The 27,405-nt window shown below is 47.4% G+C and overlaps 1 protein-coding gene across 1 annotated transcript; it reads right to left on the bottom strand.

Annotated features, from left to right (window-relative positions):
- Positions 1-5,201: 5,201 nt before the first annotated feature.
- LOC138919847 (olfactory receptor 10H3-like) lies at positions 5,202-6,146 on the bottom strand. The gene has a single exon (XM_070246449.1). It carries the CDS (start codon positions 6,048-6,050, stop codon positions 5,202-5,204), a length of 849 nt encoding a protein of 282 aa, XP_070102550.1. The 5' UTR covers positions 6,051-6,146.
- Between the last annotated feature and the right edge of the window lie 21,259 nt (positions 6,147-27,405).

The following is a 27,405-nucleotide window of genomic DNA, read 5'->3' as shown; positions in this document are numbered from 1 at the left end:
CTTATAAAAATGGAATAAATGGAGAGATAAGCTCTCCCAGGTGTTGAGACACGTTATAGAGCGATGGTCGTTTTCAAAAGTGCGAACCTGGAACAGACATAGATGCTGATTAAATTGACTGGAAAGCTCAGTAAATATCCCTGCATTATAAAAACCTAATATATGATGAAGGTGGCAGTGGAAATCAAAGGGAAAAGATGGATTTGTGGTGCAAAAAATGTCCATTTTATGAAGCAAAGTAAATCGCAATTTCCGCTTAAGACCACATTCAAAGATGGATCAAGACATAAATATGAAAGATAAAGTATAAGGTTAGTAGGAGAAAGTGTAAGGAAATAACTTTGTGCTCTAGGAGCGGAGAAGGATTTCCAAAACAAAATTTCAAAAGCAGCAATGACAAGGTGATTTGAAAGACATGAAAATGTCTGCGTGAAGTATTTTTGTTTGGTGGAGCATATCCTGGATAAAGTTAACAGGCAGCTAGAAAATTGGGAAAAGATCATTTGCAATGTCTAAAACTGTCAAGGGAATACTGTCAAGAAGAATAAACAAGAAAGCATAGGAAGCTCATCCCTGTATGGGCAAAGGATATGAGCAGACAAAACACAGAAGGAGGAACGAAGGTAAGTGAATAGGTACCAAGCTAAAGAGAGAGAGACACAGAGAGAGAGAGAGAGAGAGAGACAACAGCAATGGAATTTCACTGTGCACCTATTCAATTCCAAAATCAGAAAACGCCCAGTGTTGATCGGGCTATGGGGAGAAGGGAAACTGGTGCACTGTTGGTGGGAGGTAGAATGGTGAAAATTCAAACGATGTTCCTCTGCTCCTGAGTGTCTGTCTCCATTTCAAAAGCCTATTTATGAGGGGACGTGTAAGAGGATGTCTCCTGTAGGATTGCTTTTAGTGGGAGAGTTGGACAAGCCTGTCTCCCTATAATTGGGGAGAGGGCAGGTAAGCTGGGTTGGATGCAAACCCTGGAGCCCTAGGCAGGAATTAGATGTACACAGAGCATCTTAAATAAATTATTCTTTAAAATACTATCGAGTGAATAAAGCAAAACACAGGATGAACTCTCTACCATGATTTCGTTTGGGCACATTACAAATATAGGGCATGAAACCATCCTTGTGGGACTGCAACAGAGGCCACCTGTCATTATGCATTTGCTGAAACCCACAGCATGTTGAACACAGAGTAAAACCTAATGTGAACCATGGACTTTAGTGGATACTAATGTATTCATATTGGGGCATCAATTGTAAACATGTCCCTCACTGATACAAGATGTGAACAATAGAGGAAACTGTGGGCAGGGAGAGGAGGTACATGGAAACTCTTGATATATGCCGATCAATTTTCCTGTAAACCTAAAACTCCTCTAATTAAATAAAGTCCATTCACTTAAAAAGTTAAAAAATAATTTAAAAACATTTATGCACCCAGAAAGCAATACATATCTCACAAGAACAAATACAAATCAGAGAGCACATATCAAGGATGTTAGAATGATTGTCAAAACACAGAGGAAATGGGGTGAAAGAAAGCAAATTATTAAGTGAAATAAGAGAAGGACCTTGTGCAAACTAACACTGATCAAAAGCCACAGACTGGAAGTATCATTGACTCAAACCTCCGATCTGAAGTCCACCGTCAAATAAAACAGAAATATTTTTGTGAATAAGTTGAGTCACTTCCCTGCCCAAGCACCTGAAGTTTTTGGCTCTGGGAGCGGGTCCACCTATTATTCGAGGGGTGAGATGTGAGTAGTCTCACTAGGGCATTTGTCCCTAGCTGTTCCTCCCAATAGGGATCAGCCTGGAGCTTGGAGGACACGGAAGCACCAGAACAGTGAGGAGCTCTCCTGCAGTGAGGGGCACTTTGCTGGAGCGAGGAAGACTGCACTGATCACCTGGAGAAGAAAGTCCCCCACGTGGCCCCCCTCCCCAACCCAAGACCTGGCATCAACTTCCTTCTGCACCTCGTCCCTCCCTTCGCTGGGCCCTCTCTCCCCTACAAAGAGTTCCTGGCTTGTTCCGTGCCATGCCCTCCTCATGGCTCATCTCCTCTCCCTGGACCACTGCCCCGGGCTCCGGCCGTTCTCCCCTCCTCTGCCCCCGGTCCACAATGGCTTCCAGAGAGAACTTTCTGAGACACACACGAGGTATGCAGTCATCACACCCAGGGTGCAAATCCCAGCTCTCGCTGTGTGTCTCTGAGGAAGACTTCCCGACTCTGAGTCTCCTCGCCCCAAATGAAAAATGAAAGTACTCAGAGAAGCGCCTTCAGGGGCTCGCTGAGGATTCATGTCAAGGGCTCAGAGTCCACCTAGTAAGCGGGGTGACCACTGACTTTGTTATTGTTTTTGGCCTTGTGAGCTGTTTGTTCTCGTCCTTGTGTACCAGGCGACACCCACTACTCCCTTTCTCAACTTTGGGCTCTGACCCCAGTGGGGCCTTAGTACCTGTGGTAACCTCACAATGCAGTTCCCCCAGAGGCTGACCCAAGCCCCACACTCTCCTCAAGCCCCTGCCTCACCCCTACAGGCCACCTTCCCACCTCCTGATTGGCAGAAAGGCCATGCATCTCAGGACTGGGCTGCCCCTCTCCTCTGAGATGTAGACACAGTTCTGTCCGCACTGGTCTCCCAGAGGATGGCTCACACACAGGTGCTGAGCAAACATCATAACCCACAGGAGTTCATCCAGTGCACCCTCTGCCTCCCCAGTGTCTCCCCTCCCGGTTAGCAGGGGCCACCTTCCCCCAGCCCAGGTTGCAACAGTAGAGGCAAGACACACTCAAGGTGGCATTTCTCCACTTCTGCACTATTGACATCTGGAGCTGGATGATTCCATGCAGCTGGGGCTTCCTGTGAAGTGCACAATGTTTAGCAGCATCCCTGGCCTTGGCCCACTAGATGCCAGGAGCATCCATCCATGCTCATGAATTGTGACACTCTAAAAGGTGTCCCAGATACTCCCAAATGTCCCCTGGTTGGGAGAGTCACCCTGGGCTGAGAGCTGCTGACCTATGAGCTGTAGAGGACTCCTAGGCCAGTAACTCCGAAGGGACCCCGAATAGGCAACCCAAGAAGATCCCTCCCAAAGAAAGAGCCTCTCTTAGGACCCTTCTCCCTGGCCCTGACCGCATGTCCAGGCCATGAGGTGCTCCCCACAACTGTCTGATCCTGCCCTCCTACCCTCACAGTCCTGGTCCTCCTCAGCCTGGGCTGCCTCTCCCATGAAGACTCCAGCAGGGGAGGGCAGAAGAACCTCTCCTGCTTGATGCTGTGAGCAGCACACACAGGCAGGTGTCGGGCAGACCTCGGGGCTCCTTCAGCTGATGCCGTGTGCTTTATCCCTGCTGCAGCCTTACAAGCACGCTGCTCCCCAGGGCCTCTCTGGGACACCAACCTAGAAGATCTGTCCACAGGGTCTGGAGAGGCCAGGAGGGACCTTAGTTGGCCTTTGGGGCCCTGCAGCCTCCACTCAACCTCCAGTTCTGCACACACAGCAAGGGCTCCCTGCAACCTCTCTCTGCCCAGAGAGGCCCCAGCCCCTGCTGAGGGCTGAGGAGCTCCCAGTCTTGGGGAGACAGGGCTGTGTACAGATGCCTCAACTCCTTGGGGTATAGCTAGGGTCAGAGGGAAGGTGGGAGCTGGAGGAACCAGAGTGGGAATCCAGGGCTGTGCCCTGGGTGAGGACAGCTGAGGCTTCCCAGGATAAGGGCAATTTGGAGCTGGTCTTGGAGAGAGGATTCTCTTGGGCAATATGTGTGCTCAGTGTCTTCTGGACAAAGTGGATAGCCCTGCCTCTGTTCCCGGTCAAGTTCTAGCCTGTCCCTGTGTCCTGCCACCAGTATATGCCTCCAAGTCACATAGTAAAACTTAATATTTGGTCTTTTGGAGTTGTAGCTGGTTCATGATCCTCTGATAAGAGTGTATTTGTATGCTAATGAGATGACTGGTAGATGTGCATTTATCATTATAAAGTATCTTCTGCCTAAAACTACACGTATGCCTTGCCTTTGAGTAACAATTTCATCCCCCTTCCTGGGGATGAAACAATCAGGCCCCTTCCTGGATCCTCAGTCCTACTTGATTCCCAACACCAGCAGGAGAGTCAGACAGACCTAAAGTTCCAGGTGACTCCCTTCATTCACATGTCGTGTGAACTGCACCAACATTTCTCATCTGTGTAAGGGGGTACCCGTATATAGCCTCTGACCTCTCTTTGTGCCACCCTGAAATAGCACTTCTGCTCTTGAACACGTTCCCCGAATAGGTACAAGTAGCAAGGTAATGAGAAACTGACGTTTTCCCTTAAGTTACAAGAGGAAAAAGGAGAAAGGATTTCCATAAGATGTCAGATAGCAGCACCCTCCTAACACGCTGTGTGTTCTCACCCGAACACGGAGCCCTCTTTTCTGTCTCTCTCCCTCCCTCCCTCATGTCCCTTCTCTATCCTTTCCTCATGTGCAAATTGCCATCTTACAACCTCTTTCTCCTTCTTCCTGCTTCTTTCAGATTTTGCACCATATTCTTTCAAATCTAATTTGATGTTCAGATAATTTTAAATGACTCCATCCCTCCTAGTCCTCTCTCTCTGTCTTTATTCTGATTCCTTTACTCAGCTCAGCTCAACAGAGAAAACATCCCTTAGAGTGTTTCACTCCCAAAGGCGGTGAAGAACGTTAGACAGAAATCCGTTTTCTCAGAGACAAGCACTTCATTTTCTTTTCTACATTTGTTACAATTAAAAAGAAAAGGATAATAAAACACTAGACACAATGCTTGATACTCAGAAAGGACTCAGTGCAGGTGGCATTTATTATTATCCTATTTTTCTTCATTCGTATTTGGTGGGGAGTAATAAAGTCTTCCCCTGCTTGTCCATTCAGGAAGGACCACGAGCATCAGTGCCCAGACACATCCAGGTGATGCTCCCCACTGGCCCACAGAGAGATGGCACATTCCTAGGCTTAGATACTGGATTGGAGTCCATCACACTGAGTCATTAACAAGAGATCATGATTGCTCAGCCTCTGGAGCAGGAAGAAAACAAATTACAGAAAAGCAAATAGCTAGATTACGCTGAACTCCTATGGAGTGTGGGTATTTTCACTCACCTGAGTCCTTACAACTGTCCAAATGTGAGACATCTTAGCCCTCTTATCATATTTCCTCATTCTCAAACAGTCTGTCATGAGTTAAGAGGACAGAATTTTCTGAGGAAGCTTTTTTTTATGGCATTCTTCAGCTCCTTATTCCTGAGGCTGAAAATGATTGGGCTAAGAAAGGGCGTGAAGACTGTATAGGTGGTGGCCATCAGGGTGTTACTGTCCATAGAATGAGGGCCCTTGGGCTTGAGGTAGATGATGGAGGCAAAACCATAGTGCACGACCACCACAGTGAGGTGGGACACACATGTGGAGAAGGTCTTGTGCCGGCCCTCAGCTGAGGGGATCCTCAAGATGGCAGACACGATGAAGACATAGGAGAGGAAGATGAGGAACAAACAGCCCATCAGAGCCGTGACACAAACCAGGATCACACCCAAGGTGACAGAGGATGTCTCCCTCCCACAGGACAACTTCAGGAGGGAAAGCACATGGCAGAGAAAATGGTGGATCATATTAGACCCACAGAAGGTGAGGTGAAACACGATCAATGTCACCATCATCCCCATGACTGAGCCACCAGCCCAGGACCAGAACACGAGACTCACACAGCCTTGGGTGCCCATGAGCACATTGTAGCGCAGGGGGTGACAGATGGCCACGTAGCGGTCATAGCCCATGATCATGAGCAGGAAGGAGTGGGTGAAGCCAAACGTGAAGGAGAAGAACATCTGGCTGGCACAGGCCACAAAGGTGATGGAGTGATGGGTGGAGAGCATGTCCACCAGCATGCGAGGGGTGACAGCCACAGTGAACAGAATCTCAGAGATGGAGAGGGCGCACAGGAAGAGGTACATGGGCGTGTGGAGGCTGCGCTCGCTCCAGATGGTGGCCATGATGAGCAGGTTCCCCAGCAGTGTGAACAGGTACATCAGCAGATAGAGGAAGAAGAAGATGGGCAGGAGATGCTGGGGGAAGGTGGAGAAGCCAATGAGGATGAATTCAGTCACCGTGCTCCAGTTCTGAGCACGCAAGGATGCTGCATCTGCTCAGATCAGAAACAGAATGAAGCACAGTGATTCAAACAGACTCTAACTGAGCTATGATGGCAATTTAAGAACTTTATACTGTTGAACAATTGGCTTAACTTTTCTGGGTCTCACAATCTTCATGCATAGCAAGGAGTAAATCATGAGTCCTTACCATCAGCACTGGGATATAGATAAAGTGAGATCATCATATTACATGCTTAACACATAGTTTGACTACTGACTTTTTACTAACAGTGACTAAAATAAACTTCCCAGGTTGTAATCATTAAGGACAGATAGAGATGGTCAGAGTTGAATTCTCTTGAATGGAGTGCCTGTTCAGGAAAACATATATTTGGATCTTGGGGTTAAAAATTTTTTTCTTATCTCAGAATCTTTTTCTTCTAATTGCTTAACCCATTTATGCTTGTTTTAATACTATTTTATTGGTACGTATATCTGCCATCTTATTTTGTTTTTGTGTTCTCTTCTGAAGGAACTGAATAGAAAATTTGAAAAGAGAAGGATGGATGACTATATGCCAGGCAAATATATCAAGTGAAAGTTGATTCAGCAATCTTGATAACAGACAAAATGGATTTAAGGAAACAAGAATCATAATGTCTCCATTATGACTAGTCACTCAAAGGAACCAGGAATCCTGGAGAAATGGTCTGAGTGTGGACAAAAGCTAGGACATGTCTGCCACTGTGAAATGGAACTTTCACTGAGTAATGGGCTAATGTTAAGAGGATACAGGAACCAGGTTGAAAATGTGCCCACTGGCCAAAGCTGATCATGAACGAATGATCGTTGTACAGAGGATGGAGGGTGAAACTACATGATACCATGGGGACGCAATCAGACAAATTCAGAAGGCAGAACCTTCCATAGAAACTGGTTTGGTCTCATCAATAAACCAGGTGATGAAAAGGATGAAGAGAAATTCAAGTGACATAACAAGCAGATGCAATATAGTGTACTAGATTGGGTCCTGATGTACATAAACCATCTGTAAAGCATTTTTATGGCAACAGAGAAAACTTTGATCATGGTATGAATGATTAGATGTGGAAATATTAAAAAATCATTATTAATGTAATCATTAAGCATATTCTTGTTATTTTGGGTGGGAAGCAAAATATTCTCAGTATTTACCTGCATGCTAAAATTTAACAATTACACACATACACCAAGTGATAAAGAAATGATATTTTATAAATGTTAGAAGACCATCTTAGTGAGCAGCATAAATATCATTAATCTATGAATCAATACATCCTGGAATATTAAGTAATAATTAAACAACACAACATCAATGAAAGAGATATAAATAGAATAGCTAAATCAATAATAGGTAGATAAATTATAGTTAGATATTTTAACAGATTTCAGAAATGCCATTTTTGAATTATTAGCAAGAGTGCAATTAGTAATATTGAGACATTAGCTATTGGGTATATTTCGACGCTTCCAAAAAAGTGATTAAACATTGTTTTCAAACACAGAGAAGACTTTTACAAAAATTGACTCTATTAGGATGTAAAAGCTTTTTCCATCAATGGCAAAGTTAAATATTATTCAGATTATAATACACTAGCATTACAAATTATGGAGAAGGAATAGCTTTTCAAATCTCTTATGTTGGAAGCTAAATTTTCTATTAAATCTAATGTCTCAACAGTAAATCAAAAGAATTCAGAAATATTTTAATTAAATAAATTAAGCATTGAATGTCAATTTTTTAACCCAAAATAATCTTATTTGGGAAATAGACACCTTTAAATATATTTATCAGGAAATGAAAACAAGAAAACATCATGCTTAATAAAACGAATATCAGATTATTGGAAAAGATTAGTTAGATAGAAAAAAGGAGAAGATGCGAGTAATAAAACACAAAATTAACACTGGGAAATAACAAAACTAATGATATTTTTTAAATGACTAAAAACATAACATGACAAATTTGAAACTATACATGAAAGGAATAAATTCTTAGAAAATATACAATTCCAAAACTGACGCATGAAAAAATAGAAGCCCTGGATGCGGAAATAAGTTTTAAAGAAGTTGAGAAGTTTCGTCAAGGACCGTCCCTACCTAATGCCGTTGGCCCCAGTGCATTTGCAGGTGAGCTCTCCTAAACTATAAGGAACAACTGGAACCTCATACACGTTCTTCAAAAAACAGAAAAACATATATGAAATCGACTGAACTCACTTCCTCAGGTTAATGCAATCTTGATTCTAAAGCCAGGGAGAACGTTTATAAGAGCAGACATATGCGTTCCCCCTATCCGTGTGGATTTTAAAATCCATCATAAGACATAACCTAGTCAAATGCAACGGTTATGAAAAACAGCATATTGATATCAAGTGGTGTGGGAAGATCCCATGAATGAGAAGGATGGTTGGACATCAGAAAACCTGTCATGTGACTCATCATATAAATAAAGTAAAAAAGAAAACTCATATAATTATTTCAATCAGGCAGGATAATTGTAAAATTCAACTCCTATTCATGGTTTTATGAAAGGTCTCTCCACTGCATGAAATCAAAGGGGTCTTTCTTAGCTAGATAAAGAATATATACTACAAAATTAGCAAATCCTGTACTAAACGGGGAAACTAGATGCAGTGTCTTAGGATCAGGCACAGGCCCCAGCTACTCACTGTCTCTGCTGTTCTTCAGCATGGAACTGGCCGTCTTGGGCGGGGCTGTCAGGAGAGGAAAAGAAGGGGCGTCAGGATGGGAAGGGAAGAAACGTGATCCTCTGCCCGGAGAAGATCCAAGCGTCAGGACGGGACACAGAGAACGACAGGAGAACAGAACGCAGCCGAAGGTGAATCTGTTTACAAAACTCACAGTGTTCCTCATGCTGTTACCAGGAATAATCAATCAAATATAGAATTTAAGTAAAAAGTATGGTGACATTTCCCATAGTGACACAAACTATGAAGAAACAGCTCCCAAGCATTTTGGTCTCAGGATCCCTTTACATTGAACAGGCAGAGGCCTCCAAGGACTCTATCAATTTTTATCATATTACATGTTAAAGCTGAGAATCTTTAAAAATATTTACTGATTAGTATACTTAAAAGAACGATAACACACCACTTTCATGTTAATACAGGTAACGTTTTTAGAAAAGTAATTACACTTTCAAACAACAAGTAATGAGAAGAGTGTCCTGGTTTGACATTTTTGCAAATACACCTAATGTCTGACTTGAGGGGAGACAAGCTGGCACTCGCATCTGCATATCTTCATCAGTCTGTGGCACACGCTGTTTTAGTTGAAGCATATGGCAAACACATCCCCACATGCAGTTGGAAAAGTAAGGACCTCATGGACCCCAGGGTTCCTCGTATGGCACTTTGAAATCCTCTGTTACAAAATATCTAATAATTAACCCAAAACATGCAACACCTCCAAAGACAGAAATTTTAACCACTAATAAAAATGTAGATGATCTGAATACACGGAAACCCGTCTATACTCTTGGATGGGATGAGCTAGTATGGTTATGATGTCAGTCCTTTTCCAAATTATATCATTGGTGCAACTGCATTTCCAATTTCTGTGAATTGACTATCAATTTAACACTATGCTAAATTTCCTTCTGAAAAGTAAAAATCCATGCAAAGCTATACCAATTTTCTAAAAATGCAGTAAACAGCAGAGACAGCCATCCTAGGTATTGACACAAATTGTAGAGTCAGAGTCATTTTGAACAGTGTGAATCTGGAACATATAAAGACACTGATTAAATTGATTGATTTTCTCAAAAAATATGCCTGCATTATCAAAATCTAATCTACGATAAAGGTGGCAGCAGAAACCAAACAGAAATGATGGATTTTTACTAATTTATGGTGGGAAAACTGATCGTTTTATGAAGCAAAGTAAACCAGATTTTCTGCCTAGGGCCACATACAGAGATGTAATCCACATGGGTGAAGACATAAATATGAAATATAAACTATAAAGTTAACAGGAGAAAGTTTAGAAAAACAATTTTGTTGATGTAGCAGTGGAAAAGGATTTCTTAAGAAAAACTCTAAAAGCACAAATGATAGGTGATTCTAAAAAGATATGGCACACTCACATTAAGGATTTATGTTCAACGAGAGATACTTTTGATAAAGTTGACAGGCAGATGGAGAGTTGGGAAAAATCATTTACGTTGTCTGAAGCTGACAAGGGAACACTATCTAGTATAAACGTGAAACCATTATATGAGGAAGAAGTAGGAACCTCAATACAGAAATGAGCAAGGGTAATGAGCAGATATTTCACAAAAGGAGTTGCCAAGGCATATATAAGTATGCTTGAAAAAAGGAAGAAAAGAGCAAGAAAGAGAGAGAAAGAAAGAAACAGGGATGGAATTTCAAGGTATACTTATCCAATTCCCCAAAAGAGAGAGTGTCCAGTGTTGATGGGGCTGTGGGAAGAAAGAAACTGTAACACTGCTGGTGGGATGTAGAATGATGAAAATTAAGAATAGACATGCTCAGTACCCCTGAGTAACTATCTCATTTCTCACACCTATCTATAAGGGAGCGTGTACGAGGATGTTCCTTGTAGCGCTGCTTTAGCGGGGAAATGGGACAAGCCTGCGTGTCCACAACTGGGAATAGGACAGGTAAGATGTGTTGGATGCAAACCCTGGAGCCCCAGGCAGGAACTAGATATACACAGAGTAGGGTGAATGAGTCTTTAATAATAGGAGTGAATAAAGCAAAACAGAGGAAAAACTCTCTGGCATAATTTCATTTGGGCACATTAAGGACATAGCACATGAAACTATTCTGTATAATACTGTAACAGTTCATACATGTCATTATTCCTCTGTCAAAACACATAGGACCTGGGACCGGCCCCATGAATGAGTGGCTAAGTTCCCACACTCCACTTCGGCAGCCCAGGATTTCGCTGGTTCGGATCCTGGTTGCAAACATGGCCCCGCTCATCAGGCCATGTTGAGGAGGCGTCCCACACAGCATAACCAGAGGCTCTCACAACTAGAATAGACAGCCAGGTATTGGGGGCATTGGGGAGAAGAAGAAAAATAAAAGATAGGCAACAGTTGTTAGCTCAGGTGCCAATCTTCAAAAAAGAAAAATCCCATAGAATGAACAACACAAGAGTGAAACCTACTGAATATATGAACTTTAGTTAAATATAGTGTATCCACATTGATTCACTGAAAGAAACAATGGACCACCCTATTACAGTATTGTACAACGTTTAGCAGCTTCCCTGGCCCCAGTCCACCAACGCCAGTAGCATCCCCTCCCTCTGCATGAGTCAAACAACCAAACCCGTCTCCAGACATGTAAAAATATTCCATAGGTGTCAGAATCAACTGAAAATGAGAATGCTGACCTAGAAGCTGCAAAGGGCATCCAGGCAGGGTGAGAAGCAGGGACCAGAATAGGCAACACGAGAAGATCCCTCCCAAGGCTAAATTCTCTCTTAAGATGCTTTATTCTGGCCCTGACCCCATGTCCAGGCTGGGCAGTGCTCCCCACAACTGTCTGATCCTGTCCTCCTACTCTCGCCGTCCTGGTCCCCCTCAGCCTGGGCTGCCTCTCCCATGAAGCCGCCAGCAGGGGAGGGCAGAAGAAGCTCTCCTGCTTGATGCTGTGAGCAGCACACACTGGCAGTGTGGGGCAGACCTTGGGGCTCCTCCAGCTGATGCCGTGTGCTTTATCCGTGCTGCAGCCTTCCAAGCACACTGCTCCCCAGGGCCTCTCTGGGACACCAACCTAGAAGATCTGTCCACAGGGTCTGGAGAGGCCAGGAGAGACCTCAGTGGGCCTTTGGGGCCCTGCAGCCTCCACTCAACCTCCAGCTCTGCACACACAGCAAGGGCTCCCTGCAACCTCTCTCTGCCCAGAGAGGCCCCAGCCCCTGCTGAGGGCTGAGGAGCTCCCAGTCTTGGGGAGACAGGGCTGTGTACAGATGCCTCAACTCCTTGGGGTCCAGCTAGGGTCAGAGGGAAGGTGGGAGCTGGAGGAACCAGAGTGGGAATCCAGGGCTGTGCCCTGGGTGAGGACAGCTGAGGCTTCCCAGGATAAGGGCAATTTGGAGCAAGTCTTGGAGACAGGATTCTCTTGGGCAATATGTGTGCTCAGTGTCTTCTGGACAAAGTGGATAGCCCTGCCTCTTTCTCGGTCAAGTTCTAGCCTGTCCCTGTTGTCCTGCCATCCAAGCCAGACAGTCTGACGTGAGCACATGCCTCCCTGTGATATAGGAAAACGTAAATGTTTGGTCTCTGCTCATTGTCCCTGGTTCTTGACACTCAGCTCCTAAATCCCTTGGAATCACAGGAGTGATGAGTGTCTTCCATGCTGATGAGATGACTGACAGATGGGAGCCCCTGGGTAGCTTCAGGATGGGGGCAGAACCTGAGATACCCAGGCAGGTTCAGACTTGGAACTGTCAGCCCCACACCCAGGACCTCTGGGGAGGGGAGAGGGGCTGGAGGTCAAGTTCCTTACCAATGCCCCATGATTGGATCAATCGTGCCTGGGTAGTGAGCTCCCCATGAGTCTCCCTAGACCACAGGATTTGGAGAGCTTCTGGGTTGTGAGCACATTGAGGCGCTGGGAGGGTGGTGCACCTGGAGAGGGCAGGGGAGTTCCATGCCCCTTCCCACATACCTTGCCCTAAGCATCTCTTCCGACTGGCTATTCCTGAGTGGTTTCCTCTATAATAAACTGGTAGCAGTAACTAAACCCCTTTCCTGACTTCTGTGAATCATTCTAGCAAAGTGTCCAACCTCAACAGGGAGGGTTATGGGAACCCCATTCTGTGTAACCAAGTCAGACAGCAGTGTGGGTACCCTGGGCCCCCAATACCTGCCACTGGTGTCTCAAGGAGGCCGTCTTGTGGGACTGAGCCCTTAAACCTGTGGAGTCAGTGCTAAAACCTGGCAGAGCAACCCCTTCACATCAGGCCAACAAGAGGGAAGCCACAGCCAAGCAGGTGGGAAAGACTGAGACACAACCTCCCCACACACTTCTCTCTGCCGTGCAGCAGCCCAAACCGGGAGTGAACTCAAACCCAGAGCTCCTCCCTGAGGAGCGAGGCACTGCTGAGACAGTTAAGGAAATTGCCTGAGTAAGTTTGGCAAGGGTTACATTTCATTGCCCGGCTGCCCCCACCCCCACCCCACCATCCTCACACAAAGGTGCCCATCAGCCTGTTGAAGCCGCTGAGAAGTCCTGGGTGAGGGAAACCCTTTTTCTTTTTTTTGGACTCAAAGTGTTTGTCAAGTTGATCACTTAACCTGGGTTGTGGGCACACTAGCGTTCATTTTATAGCTCTCTATAACATTTTGTATATTTGGTATGTTTGATAAATAACAACAAAGCTTTCAGGGGGTGAAGTTCGTTAGTTTTTGACATATAAAAAGCTGTACATATTTAATGTATAAACTCAAGGACTTTGGGGATAAATATACACCCGTGAAATCACCACCACCATCAAGGCCACAGATACATCCACCACGACCCAAAGAGAAATCCATTTGATAAAGTTTAATCCCGTGCTTCCTTGAGTGGAAACCTACCTGAGATCTCTTTTATTTGGCTGTTTAATCATAATTCTGAACATTGGACCACAGTTTGTGAGATGCTGCGGCAAACATTTGATGTGAATAAACAAACTGGGTACTCCTGAAGACAGGGTGCCATGTGGTCGCCCACCCAAACCACCATGAGGGAGCCTGGCTGGAGCTGAGGGCTCCTGGTCCCAGAACAGGGTAACTCATGGATAGGCGGAGCATCCTCCCTCCCTGGACGCCCAACTGGCTCAGGTCAGAGATGCCCATCCAGGAGCCCATGCTCATAGTCCAGGCAGGAAAATCATCACTTACTCCACGGATACCCAAGAAAGCAGCCACCCGGAGAAGGGCATGGGAGAGCAGCAAGAAGTCCAAGGCACAGGGACACCTCTGGAAGGGAGATAACTTAAGGAAAAAACCTCCCGAATGGAGGAGAGAGCCTCCTGCAGGAGTTGAGCACCCTGGCTGTAGACACATGCACATGTGCGTTTCAGCCCAGCTCCAGGTGGGACCTTGGCTCATCACCAAATTCACCCAGCCACAGTGTCCTCAGCTGGAACACGGAGGTACAAACAGCTGCACGTCCTTGGTTGCTGTGAGGACTCAAGGAGATAAGGTGCAAACAATGCCTGACAAGTAGGAAGCATTCCCAGAAGGGTTCCAGGAGTATGATTACAGGGCATTGACTGCCAAGCTAAGAACTCTGGCATCTTTCCTAGAGGAATATTTCTGACTTCAACATATATATTGAGGACCAGGCTCTGAAATAGGTGCGGGGACCACAGAGATGAATTAGATCCCATCCCTTCTTGTAAGACACTCCCACTTTGCCAGGGGAGCAGACCCATGAGGATGTAACCACACTTGGAGTGATGTGCTAGTGATGTTGAAAAATAAAGAAGCAGAGGTGGGCATAGGGAATCAGTAGGACTTCTCCAAGACGACAGAGAGAAAGCAAGCCACCCGGACGGGCCCCAAATAAAAGCATAAAGATGGCAAAGTTCAGAACAGAGGCCAAAGGCAACAGCCGGGGCATCAAGGGAGAAGAGGACCCTAAACCTCCACCATCATCTCCTCATGATCAGAGCTGAGATGTGAGTCAGGATCAGCCCCTGCGAATGCTTGAAAGAGGGCCTGGCTCTGGCTTTCACCTCACCAGCTTCATGAAGCCGTGTAGAGGACCGAGCTTCATCTCTGCAAATTCCTTCTAGCTACTGAACCTCCCTTCTCCCATAGCGGGACCCCTCTATGCTCTGAGCTGCCCCAACCCCACTTTGTTATTCTGGGAGGCTCCACCCACCCTGCCCCCCCACTTCCACAAACCTCACCGCGGCTCTTTTCTCCTGGCTCAGCACCGGGTCCAAGACATCCAGGCGACTGGGCCTCAGCTAGTTTGTAGGGGGAGAGAACCTGGGTCTAGACTCCCGGTCAGCTTTAGCGTGAAAAGCCCTTGCAGGTTCTCACTGAAGCAGTGGGGGCTATTTCAATTGAAGCCATCGTTCTATGGGCTCCTCTCTTCAGCTGCGTGCTGCCAGAGCCACTCCCCAGCACTTTCATTTTCTTATTATTTTAAGTATAGGATGCACATCAGGGAGAAGAGAACTAACTTGTGTGGAGTTCCCTCTGCTTCCCAGACTTGGTGCTCAGCACCAGGATTCCGTAATCCCGTGTGCCCTTCCTGCCAGTCCTGCGAGGGGAGCACTGCACGCCAGACAAAGAGAGGGAAGCTCAAGAGTTTTCAAACGGCCCAAGACCCCAAAGCTAGGAAGGAGCAGAGTTATGGCACTAGGGGAAGGCCATCCTGTCCCAGTACCAGAGCCAGATGGACAAAAAGTCCCTTGTCTCCCGCTGGCTGTAGACAATGTCTTCTCTAGACCGCCCTTTCCCTGAAAGTACAGACGTCTGAGGGTTCTGGCTTCACGCAAGGACCTTTCAGAGGCCCAAGGACGTCTCTCTTACCCCACACAGCCATCAGAGTCCAAGCCTTTTGTCACCAAGATCAGCAAATGAGCTCCAGCAATGGAAACTTCAGAAGAATCGAAGTGCCCTGGTTTCCTGCTTCCCATCAGCTTTTTTTTGTTTGCTTTTTTTGTGTGACAGAAAATGCATGTAACATAAAATTAATCATATTTAAATGAACAATTTGGTGGTTACCTCTATCTAGTTCCAAGACATTTTTGTCACCCCAAAAGGGAAGCCTGTACCTATTAGGCAGTCACTCCCCATCCTTCCAGCCCCTGGAAACCAGCAGTCTGGGTCCTGTCTCTGTGAGTTTGCCTGTCCTAGACATTTCACTTAAATGAAGTCGTACAACATGTGGCCCTTTGTGTTCTTTCAGGGCTAATCCATGTCACACGACGTGTCAGGAGTTCATGTCTTTTTTATGGTTGAATACTACTACGTTGTATGCCCATGCCACATTTTGTTCATCCATTCATCCATTGATAGATGTTTGTTTTTATCCTTTTGAGATCCTTATTTTCTTGTAAATTCATCTGTGCATTTAAGAGGGTGCCTGTAATATTTTATTCATTACTTCTGGATGCTCTGTAGAAGGAGTTTTATCAGATTTTCTAGACATGAATATTAAAAGATTTCAACATGTTTCTGAATTTTGGCACATCTTGCCTTTTTCTGTCCAGAAAAACTTTGACAACTCACAATGCCTGCAGCTTTGTGTGAATATATCAATTTCACTGCCACCATGCTGGCATTGAATATTAATATTTTAATTTGTATGTAACTTCATGAGTAAAATGAGTACCTCAGTTTTGTTTTAGTAAGTGCCTTTGTTCATTAGCCACAACAAATGCTCTAGTTTTCAAATATTTTTTGTTAAAAATTCATTGTAAAGGTGAAATTGAACATGAATAGTCTAACTCAACAGTGAGGGTTCACACAGCTCCAATAATTACAGCACGTGAAAATGAGTTAAATATCCATTGATGTATGAATGGATAAAGAAAATGTGATATCCATATGATGGAATATTACTCAGCCTTGAAAAAGAAGGCAATCATTCCACCTGAGACGACAGGGATGATCCTTGAGGACGTTATGCTAAGTGAAATAAGCCAGTCACAGAAGGACAAATAATGCACGATTCTACTCATATGAAGTATCTGAAATAGAAAAACTCATAGGAGCAGAGAGTAGAATGTTTGCCAGTGGTTGGAAGGAGGGGAAAAGGGGAATTTCTGCTCAACAGGTATAAAGTTGCTGTTGTGCAAGATGAATGAGTTCTAGAAGCCTGCTGTGCGACAGTATGCCTCCAGTGAACAATAGTGCATTGTGCACTTAAAAACTTAAGAGGGTAGTTCTCATGTTAAGTGTTCTTACCACAATAATACTTAAAAAATGGAACTAAGCAGGCTACCTAAATGCTGGACTCTGCACACACAACCACTCTGTTCCACGCTTAGGGACTCAGGGTCCAGTACCAAGTGAGACAACCACAGCTCCTGGCCTTACATGGCTCTTGATCCACACTTGATGGTCTGGCTCCTGGGCGTCATAGCTTCATCATGAGAAGAGGACAATGGGCTCCAAGCTCACCCCTGGATGACGAATAGGGGAGGCACGACCTCCCAACAGACGTGGAGGTCATGATGGGAGCCCAGCCACCACCCCACATAGGCAGGCACACAGTACTTCCTGGGACAAATGCAGAGACAGGAGACTCCAAGGAACCAGAACTAATATGTACACAGAAGACAAGTGTGTGGACAGAGGACAACGTACATAATAAGCACAGCAAGCCTGTTTAATGAATGGTGAGAGAAACTGGTGAGAGAGAGAAGAGCAGCCATGACTTCCAGGAGCTGGCCTGGCCTCTCAGCTAGGTCCTTGTACTCTCTTGTTGAACATCAACATTTCACGGGACATCATAAAAGTCCCCTCTGTGGCTACGATGAGGCAAGATGAAAGCAATATCCCTCCGTAATCACGTCTGAACACAGGACAAACATGAATGCTGACCAAACCAAAAGAAGAAAAGAGAACTGACCAAACATCTCTGTCTCTTAGCTAAAGTGGGTGACTGCGGCTTCCTTACCGATCGAAACTGCTGCCTCAGTCTATTCCTCCCTCCTTCTAAATGAGGTTTATCGAGACGCCCATTTATAGGATTATCCTGGTGTCTGACAGCATCCAACCCAGAGCAAAGCCCCACTCCCTTAGGGCCCCCAAATCACCTCGCACAGGCCCACCTCCTAGAATAAGTCCTACCTAATGCCCTGCTAATGAGACGTGTTGTGCTGCCTACTCTCGCTTGCTGTAATGAGCAGTGAGCCCAGCTTATCCAACGTCAGGTGTGTCCTCGTGGTCTCTGGCTGTAGGAGATTGTCACTGACATGAATCCAGAGCCCACTTTTAGCAGTGGAATTTGAGTATCACTGAAAACATGCTGGGAGATGCTGTGGTGTAGACAAAAAATATGCTCCCCAGCCTTGGGTCTCCCCTCCCTCCCTTCCCCAAGATACCCTGTCTGGATTACGGCAGAGCTCTGGCAACTGTGGGGAGGAGCAACTTCACTCCTCAGAGGAGACAACGGAACAAGAGGGGAGACTGCCCTTCCTGAGTCATCTGTGCCTGAGAGTGGTCATTGTCCACTCTGCTCACGGGATCAGCTCCAGCAGTCCTGGAGACACCACCTCTTAGGACACCTCTTTTCGGGGTGCAACCCAAGGCTGTGACTGTGAAGGCGATATTGTCAATGCAAAAAAGAAATAGCTACAGTGATGGACAAAGAAGTGAAAGGCATTATTCAGCTGATGAACAATGAGAAGGGGAACAAACTTTCAGTTAGAAGATGAATAAGGTCTGGGAATCTAATGTCCGGTGTGGTGACTCTAGTTAACAACACCGTATTGTGTATTTGAAAGGTGCTGAGAGTAGATTGTAGAAGTTCTCACCACACACAAAATATTGTAACTATGTCAGGTGATGGGTGTGTCAACTAAATTTATTGTGGTAATCATTTTGCGATATATACATGTGCCAAATCACTATGCTGTACACCTTAAACTTACACAATGTTGTCTGTCAACTATATCTCAATAGAGCTGGGGGAAAGAAGACCGAATTTTCCCTGTTATCAAAGGGAAGGGACCTTTTTCCTTCTCCATTGTCTTAAATCATTGTCTTCAGAAAACTTGAATCTGTATAAACGTTCCCTTTCTCCACATCCTCACAGACCTTTGCTATGTTTTGTGCTTTTTTTTTTTTATAATGGCCATCCTAACAAATGTGAGGAGATAGCTAATTGTGGTTTTCAGTGGCATTTGCCTGATGAGACGTGATGGTGATCACTTTTTCATATGCCTGTTGGCGATCTGGATATCTTCCTTAGAGAAATTTCTATTTACGCCTGTTGCCCGTTTTTAAATCAGGTTATTTGTCTTTTGCTATTGAGTTGTGGGAATTCCTTATACATTTTGGATAACTGGTGCAGCCGCTCTTGCAAACAGTATGGCAGTTCCTCAAAAAATTAAAAATAGAGCTGCCATATGATCCAGCAATCCCACTTCTAGGCAGGTATCCAAAAGAACTGATCCCATGATGTCTAAGAGATAGCTGCATTCTGACATTCATTGCAGCGTTATTTACAATAACAAAAGACCTGGAAGCAACATAAAATGTTCATTGACAGAAGAACAGATAAAGAAAGTGTGGTATATACACACAATGGAATACTATTCAGCCTTACAGAAGAAGGAAATCCTGCCATTTGCTGCAACGAGGATGAAATTGGAAGGCATTATGCTAAGTGAGATAAGCCAGACACAGAAGAACAAATGCTACAGGACTCCACTCACATCAGGAATCTGAAATAGTCAGACTCAAAGATGCAGAGAGTAGATGATGGTTATCAGTGGCTGCAGGAAGGCGGAATCAGGGAGCGCTGGTCAAAGGGGACGTGGCTTCACTTGTGCGGGATGACTAAGGCCCAGAGCTCTACTGTACACATAGTGCCTGCAGCTAACAATACTGTTGTGTACACTTAAAATTTTTTAAAGGCTAGATCTTACATTAAACCCTTTTATCAGAAAAAAGAAGGAGGGAGGAAACTTTCACAGGTGATGGTTAAGTTTATTGTATTGCATGAACAAGGCAAAGAAAACATGCATTCGTAAATCCTTCCTCTGTCCCTTTGATATATACCATAACTCTTTTAAAAATCTCAATATGTCTCTGGCCAGCATTACAATTCAGGAACATTTCTCTTCAGGGCCTGGAAGCTGACTCTCTGAAATGTGAACTCAGGGAGACAGGGCGCGATCTCCCCACGACTGTGGAGTTTAGCCTGATGTCTTGCTTCAAAGTGGAACTGTTGTCTGTCATAGAGATACAAGGTTTTACATTTTCCCCAGATAAAGACAACTAACTAAAACAGACGGCCACCCCGATCACCCGATAAATCTAGGATAGCTTATGAAAGAATGTATAGCAGTCTCTGCTATGAAGTCCTCAGACATAACGATAAGTTAGGGTTTATCTTGAAAATACGTAGGTAATGGATTGTACCTGCTTGACCATAATAAAGGCTGAGATTTCTTTCTATTTGCACTCGTGAGCAAGACAGCCATGATGTCAGGAATGGGGTCCTAGACAAATAGCCCCTCCTGGGGCTGGCTGCTGCCCCTGCAGAGAGCTTTGTCTGCCAACCGCAGTGACAGAGGCTGAAGCCCTCGTATGGCAGCTGGCTGCAGGGTCGAGTATGTTGGACGCCTTCCATCACAGGAGGAGGACGGAATGGAGACTTCCTTTGGATGGAGGTTGGCCTTTCCTTCTGGCCTAGTGCCAGCACCACCATCTCTAAATGGCGTTTGAAGGGCCTTATGCCCCTGAGATTCACTAACACCCCCCTGTACTCATCACGCAGGTGCAACCGGCCTCAGAGAACAGCTGAACAGTGCATGGGAAACTCAGTCATGGCTCCTTTTTCGAGCTGTGCTGCGTGAGCCAGACACTGCATCATGTCCCCACCAAGAGCAGCTGAGACAGCTGCACTCTGGACGGAGGAAGGCTCCCAGAGAGAAGCAGAGAGCCAGCAGCTGGCTTTTACTTGTAGGGCAAGCACTGATGGACATGAGCCTGAGCTTCAGTCTCCAAGGTCTTCAGGGTCTGGGCAACAGCAAGCAAACCCAGGGACCGCCAGACTTGGGAAGTGTAAGGAAATCCTCTTCCCACAAAGCCAGGAACCCACTCTGGAAATAAGCACACCCCACTCCAAGGAAGACGCAAGGAAAGGGGCTGTCAAACTCTTGCACCAAGCAGAGGAAGGAAAAATTACCAGGCAGAATGTGAAACTGCAAATGTGGGCTTCTAGACAAATGATTACTCTCTTGGTCATCCAAAAGCCAAGTGCTCAGGTTACTCCCAGACTCATTCTGTCCTCCAGGAGCCTGGCTGAACAAACAGACTCTCTCTGGAGAGACTCATTCCAATCAGACCTCAAAGAAGTTCCACAGATCGCATTTCAATCAAAATGTGTAACTCAAGGTAAAAAGAAGGAGAGAAAGAAAAAGACTAAGTCCACAAGGAAATGAGGCACCATGATCAAGAACCAACAGAAAACAGGCAGCGAAACAGACTACTGGACCTCCGGGCATGGAATTGATTTCTTCCTTTGAAGACACAAGATAACAGAATGATTGACCACAGGGGCTGGGGTTCTGCAAGCCTCCGCAGCAGCTAGAGGCCGCATGGAGCACGCTCTTCAGTGTTGCCAGCTTCCCAGACTACAGGCGTGATCTCCTGGCAAATAAATGACAAGCAATGGGTGTAGATGTGGCACGCTTGGGGCTGGGTGCTGTCATAGGCTGGGGTCCCCAGAATCGGGACCTCAGGTGAGGAGGAATGTGAGCAACTTATAGGATGAGCAAGGGGCAATATTACGTAAAGCCTCATAAAGGGTAACTTCGGCCTGAGACCCCAGGGAGATCTGGAGATGCTCAGGTCATGCCTCAGGTCATCTCAATCAGAGTCAGGATAGCTAGAGTATTTATACTCCTGAGCCCATCAGTCATTGTTACAGTCTGCTGCCAAGGGTAATGCAAACTCCCAGGCCCTCCTGGCCCTCTGCGGCCAAGCAAGGTGGGTTCTAGGAGCTCACAGCGTGCTGCCTACATGGCACCTGCTCTTCCTCCCTCAATTTCTAAGGATCACAAAGAGCTCACCAGACACCTTGGAACCAAGACACTTTCCACCTCCTCTCTCTCCCAGGTGCACCCATTCTGGGGCACCCTGTCCTCCACAAACAAAGCAGGAGTCTCCCTGGCTCAGGGATGGGGGGCAATCACACTGGACATCTCCCATCATGCGTCTCTGCACTCCCACTCCCGCCTCTGAACCCCATGACCTCTCAGTGGGCTGAGGGCAAAGGAGCACACGTCAGTCCCTTTGGAAGCAACCAACTGATGGTGTTCACCTCCTGTTCACATGGAAACTTTCACCACATTGATCTTCAAAGTTCTCATCTGAGTATTTGCTGCGCCCGTAAGATCTGCCTCAGCAGCAGAGCGACATCACTCAGGGCACACGGAAGACTCTGCCCCATTGGGCTGTAGTTTGAGCTGTGGGAAGGGTGGACCAGCACCCAGTCACTGCCAGACCAGAACCAGGATTTGGAATCACTTCTGGAGGGAGGGACTGTGAGCTCAGGAGCTGGTTGGGGCAGAGGCAGCAATGAAAATGCACTGGTGGCAGCCAGGCGTGCTAGGTGGGTGGGGAGACCTGGCCCTGCCCCAATCTCCATCCAGCACTTGGGCAGGAACGGGGGAGCAGTGGGAGGAATCGGGATCAGGAAATCTGGGGACTGTGCTGACCCCAGAGTGTTGAACCCTGACAGCACACTGGAGCGGAGCATGTGAACTATCCACTACACCACAGGGCCAGCCTCTCAAATAGATATTTGCACACCCATATTCATAACAGCTTGACTATTCACAATAGTCAAGAGGCAGAAGCCACCCAAACGTCCATCGACTGGTGAATGGACCTGCATGTATACAACAAAAATATATAGAATGAAATGCATATACGTAAATATATGTACAATGAAATATCATTCAGCCTTCAAAGGAAGGAAATCTTGTCATATGCTGCAACATGGATGGACCTTGAGGACACTGTGCTAAGTGGAATAAGCTCGGCACAGAAAGAGAAATCCTGTATTCTTCCACTTATACGAAGTATGTGAAGTAGTCAAATTCATAGAGACAGAAAGGAGAATGGTGGTTGCCAAGGGCTGGGCGAGGGGGAATGGGGAGTTTCTGTTTAACAGGTATGGTGTTTCCCTTTTGCAAGATGAAAAGAGCTCTGGAGATCCATGGCACAACAACATGATCACACCCAGCACTACTGGACTGCAGACTCCGCAGAAGCTGAACTATAACAACGTACACAATATTGTAAGCAACACGACCCGACCCCAATAAAAAGATGGCTAAGATGGTAAATTTTACGTTATGTGCTTTTTACACAAAAACATGAAATTCTGATGGCTGCAACAATAAGGATAAACCTTGAAAACATTATGCTACATGAAAAAAGCCAGGTGCAAAATGTTGCCTGAGTCCACTAATATGAAATGATGGGCAAATCCATAGAGACCACAAGCAGATTAGTGGCTGCCAGGGGCTGGGGGCAGGGGAGATGGGGAGTGACTGCTTACAAGACAGCGTCTCCTTCTGGAGGGATGAAAATATTTTGCAACTAGACAGAGGTGGTGGTTGCGTGCTGTGAAGGGGCTAAGTGCACCAGCCTGTTTATTGTAAAATGGTTGCTTCTATATTATGTGAATTTTACCTCAATTTCCTAGAGAGTAAGGTGGGCCTCCCTCAGCCCTCTTCTGCCTCGGTGCTGTCTCAGCCTTGGTTCACAGCCCAGCCCAGCCGCAGAGGGGCAGAAAGGGAGAGAGTGCCCAGGGGCAGCCCCGAGCTAAGGCAGGTAGAACCCACGGCCCCCTGTTCAGCCTTCCTGCTCCTGCCCTGGGCAGCGCTGAGCCTCCACACAGGTGTGCACGAGAACAGCAGGAGAGGCACTTCAGGACAGCTCTGCTGCTCTGCTCAGGGCTGGGCGCCACGTGTTCCTACAGACTGGCACCTGGGTGCTCCCTGTGCCTCACACACGCACACACGTGTGTGTCCTACACCTTCACACACCAGCATTCCACCTCCACCTCTCCCCGCACACACAGGCGCTGCCGGCAAGTGCACCACAAATGCACACGCAGGCTCGCATGCGCATGGGCCGCGTTGAGACCCGGGCCCTTGCACAGATGCAGAGACCCCGCCAGCGAGGATGGACTGCGGAGAGTCCGGGCCACAGGCACAGAAACGTCCACTGTCACGGCGCGACACTGCAGAAACGCCAGGATGGTGGCTAACGCCGGTGTCCCTGACAGGCAACTGTCTGCCCCAGATCTGTGGCGACCACCACTGTGTGCACCAACGCTCAGGGGCTCTGAGCGCGCAGAGGAGATTGGGGGCGCCGCTCGAGAGTAAGGAACCTCTGCTCCGGCGCTGCTGGCCCTGGCCTCTGTGGAGCTGGCTTCCGGACCCAGCACTCTGGTTGCCCACAGCCCTTGCCCTCTCCCGTGCTTGCATCCCTTTCTCCGGAAAGGCACCCAGGGGCGCACACGCTCCTCTATGGGCAGCCGCGGGGATAGCCCTGAGGGGGAAACAGGGAGACCCCACTCCCCCTGGGAGCGCAGAATGGGGGTGGCGGGGCCAGAGGCTGCCCCCTCGCTTTATCCCTGTCTTCTCTAGAGGAGCCTTCCAAAGGCATCCCCGGGGAGCCAGGTGCGGGACGCTGGCGGGCCTGATGCAAGGCCCCGGAATCTCGCTGGGGCCTGGCGGAGACTTCCGGGCGCCTCGGGCCTCCCTGGGTTCAGCCCACAGAGGTGCCTGCAGCCCTCAAAGAGGACGGTTAGGTTGGAAGATAAAGGTGACAAGACCGCCCCTAGCTGGATGGAGGAAGGAACACAAAAGGGAGGCTGTGGCCACTTCCCTCTGCTCTCAATCCCGGTCTCCTCCCCTCTCTGGAAGGGTCCAATATGGACATCCTGTCTCAAAAGCCCAAGCTGCATCCACACCTTGGAAACAGACACCCCTGGGCCCTGCCAGAGAGACCGGCACAGGCTCCCAGGGCAGGCCTGCACCTGCTGTGGTGGAAATCCTGGGTCCCAGTCCTGTGAATGGTCTGGAAGAGGGCAGATGGCTGGCCGCTGTGGCCATCAGAGGGCCCAGCCAGAGCTGGACTGTCTCCAGCAGGGTCCTGCTTTGTACCCAGGCTGCCCCTGCTGGGAAGGGAGGATGAGACAGTGCCAGGGGGCTGCAGCCATGAGCAACTAGGCTCCCTGGCTCTTGGGCCAAAATGGAGCTCAATGTCTACTCTTCTCCATCCCCCACATTCTCACCTCCAGGACGCCAGCATGATGCAAGCACGTATAATCTGGAAGACAACGTCAGCCTGTGTTCATTTCCTGGGCTGACGAAACAAATAACCACAAACGGGGGCTTAAAATGACAGAAGTCAATTCTCCCACAGCTCTGGAGGCCACAAGTCTAACATCGGGGTGCGGGCCGGGTGGCTCCTTCTGGGGGCTCTGGGGCCGCACCTGCTCTGTGCTGCTCTCCCGGCTTCTGGCGGCTGCTGGCAGCCCTTGACGGCATCACTCCACTCTCTACCTGCCTCCTCATAGGGTCTTCTCCTTTGTCGGTGTGTCTTCTCCTCTTCCTTTAAGGACATCTGTCATTGGACACCGGTCATTTGGGGCCCAGCCTAAACCCTGCATGATTTTGTCTTGAGATCCTTACCTAATGACATCTGCAAAGACCCTATTTGCAAATGAGGTCATGTTCTGAGGTTGCAAGTGGACGTGGATCTCTGAGGGACACTGTTTGAACCCACTGCAGCATCCTTTGTGACTCAGCTATCGCCTCAACATCCACTCCCTGCACGGTGCTGGAAGGATCCTGCTAAATAAGCCTGATTACATCCTTTCTGTGCTTAGAGCCAGCCACGGCCCATGGTGCCCAGATGCCTCATGGCAGCTACAAGGCTCTGTGCAGTCTGGTCCTGGTTAGCCTCTGCAATTTCCTGTCTCAACTCCCTCCTCCTCTTCCAACACAGCACCCCCACTTTGTATCTCTAGTGTGAAATGAGATGGGAACATTTTCAATTTCTTGAGTGTGCCAGACTCTCTCTCATCCCAGGTCCCCGTGTGTACCTCACTCCTCACTCCCATTTGTCTCAATCAACTGGTCTCAGAGCACATGCTGCCTCCTCCAGGAAGCCTACCATGATTCCCCCACCCCTGGCTGGGTCAAGTGCCTTCCTGACTCTTAGCTCCCCCTATCATAAGGTGTTGTCCTTGCCTGATTATCAGCCAGAGTCTCCCACTAGACTGTGACTTCACGAGGCGGGGGACAATGTCTCGCTGGTTCCATGCTGTGTTCCCAGCACTGAGAAGGCTCCTGCACATAGTAAATATTCAACAAATAGACATTGAAGAAAATAATGAAGGAAGTAGGTGCACTGAGACCCTACAGTGCAGGCAGGGAACAGGGGAGGCACCATCTGAGCTGAACTTCAAAGCATGAACAACAGTCCCTGGCACACAGTTAGGGAGGGAATCGCAGGCAGAGAAGCCGGCATGAGGGAAGGGGTGGGGAAGTGCCTGGAATGGGGTTAGGAGAGGCTGGAGGTCAGAATGGGGCCAAAATGAGAAAGGGCTGGAAAGCACCTTAGAACCATCTTTCTAGCCCCAGGGGTAGAGGAGTCTGGAGGGAGAGATCAGGAGGGGCTGGGGCAGCCAGCCTGGCCTGGCCTGAGGGTCCAGCCAACACTTTCCTCTAAGCTCTGTCACACCGGGACAGCAGAAGACCCAGAATTTGATGGAATTTCCTCGGCACACCCCAAATCGGGAAAGTACATCAGAGGGACAGATGTTAAGCAAGAAATGGAGCCAGGACTTAGGAGAAAGATCCTTTGTTGCTGCTTCTGTGTGGCCAGAGGTCAGGAAACAAGACTGGAGTCACAGATCAGGGAGGGGTCAATGATCTAATCCACAGAGAGTAGGGCAGGCTGGGGGGCTTCCTGGAGACAGTGGCATTTCAGCCGAGACTTTCTGCTCCAGAGGCGGAGTGAGAGGAAAGGGTGCATTGGGCAGAGGGAACAGCACGTGCAAAGGACGAGGAAAGCACGTAGGAAGATGACTCTCCATCCAAAGAACAAAAGAAGGCCAAGATGGCAGGAGGCATGGGCAGCAAGGAGGAGTAAGTGGCTCAAGGTGGCCTACAAGGACAGGCAGGAGTCCAAAGAAAAGGACCTTATTCCATAAGCCCAGAAGCCACTCATTTGCAGGAGGGACACTGTCTATAATACACACACAAGGGCAGGTGGGTCCCTGTGATGCCAACTACACCTGAAAATGTATTCCAGATACCTTAGAGAAGATCTGTGTGCATCTCAGAAGGATTTCGCAGCTCACAGACTTTCTACAGTGAAAGGAGAGTCATGTGCCTGTTTCCTCAGCAAGTATTTGTTGAGCAGCTACTAGGCGGCAGCTGTGGGAACACAGTGGTGAGCAAGTCAGTGGTCCTATGCCCGGGCCGCCAGCCTAGTGGGGGTGAGGGCTGTTGAACAAGCAATTTGGACCACACAGTGCAGTGA

This window comes from Equus caballus, chromosome 21 (genome assembly GCF_041296265.1).
Source record: "Equus caballus isolate H_3958 breed thoroughbred chromosome 21, TB-T2T, whole genome shotgun sequence".
Lineage (NCBI taxonomy): Eukaryota > Metazoa > Chordata > Mammalia > Perissodactyla > Equidae > Equus > Equus caballus.
The sequence above is the reverse complement of the archived record's forward strand: the minus strand, read 5'-3'. Positions and strand labels throughout refer to the sequence as shown.

Excerpts from the sequence above, each read along its gene's own strand:
- LOC138919847 (XM_070246449.1), bottom strand. The coding sequence starts at position 6,050 with ATGTACCTGTTCACACTGCTGGGGAACCTGCTCATCATGGCCACCATC.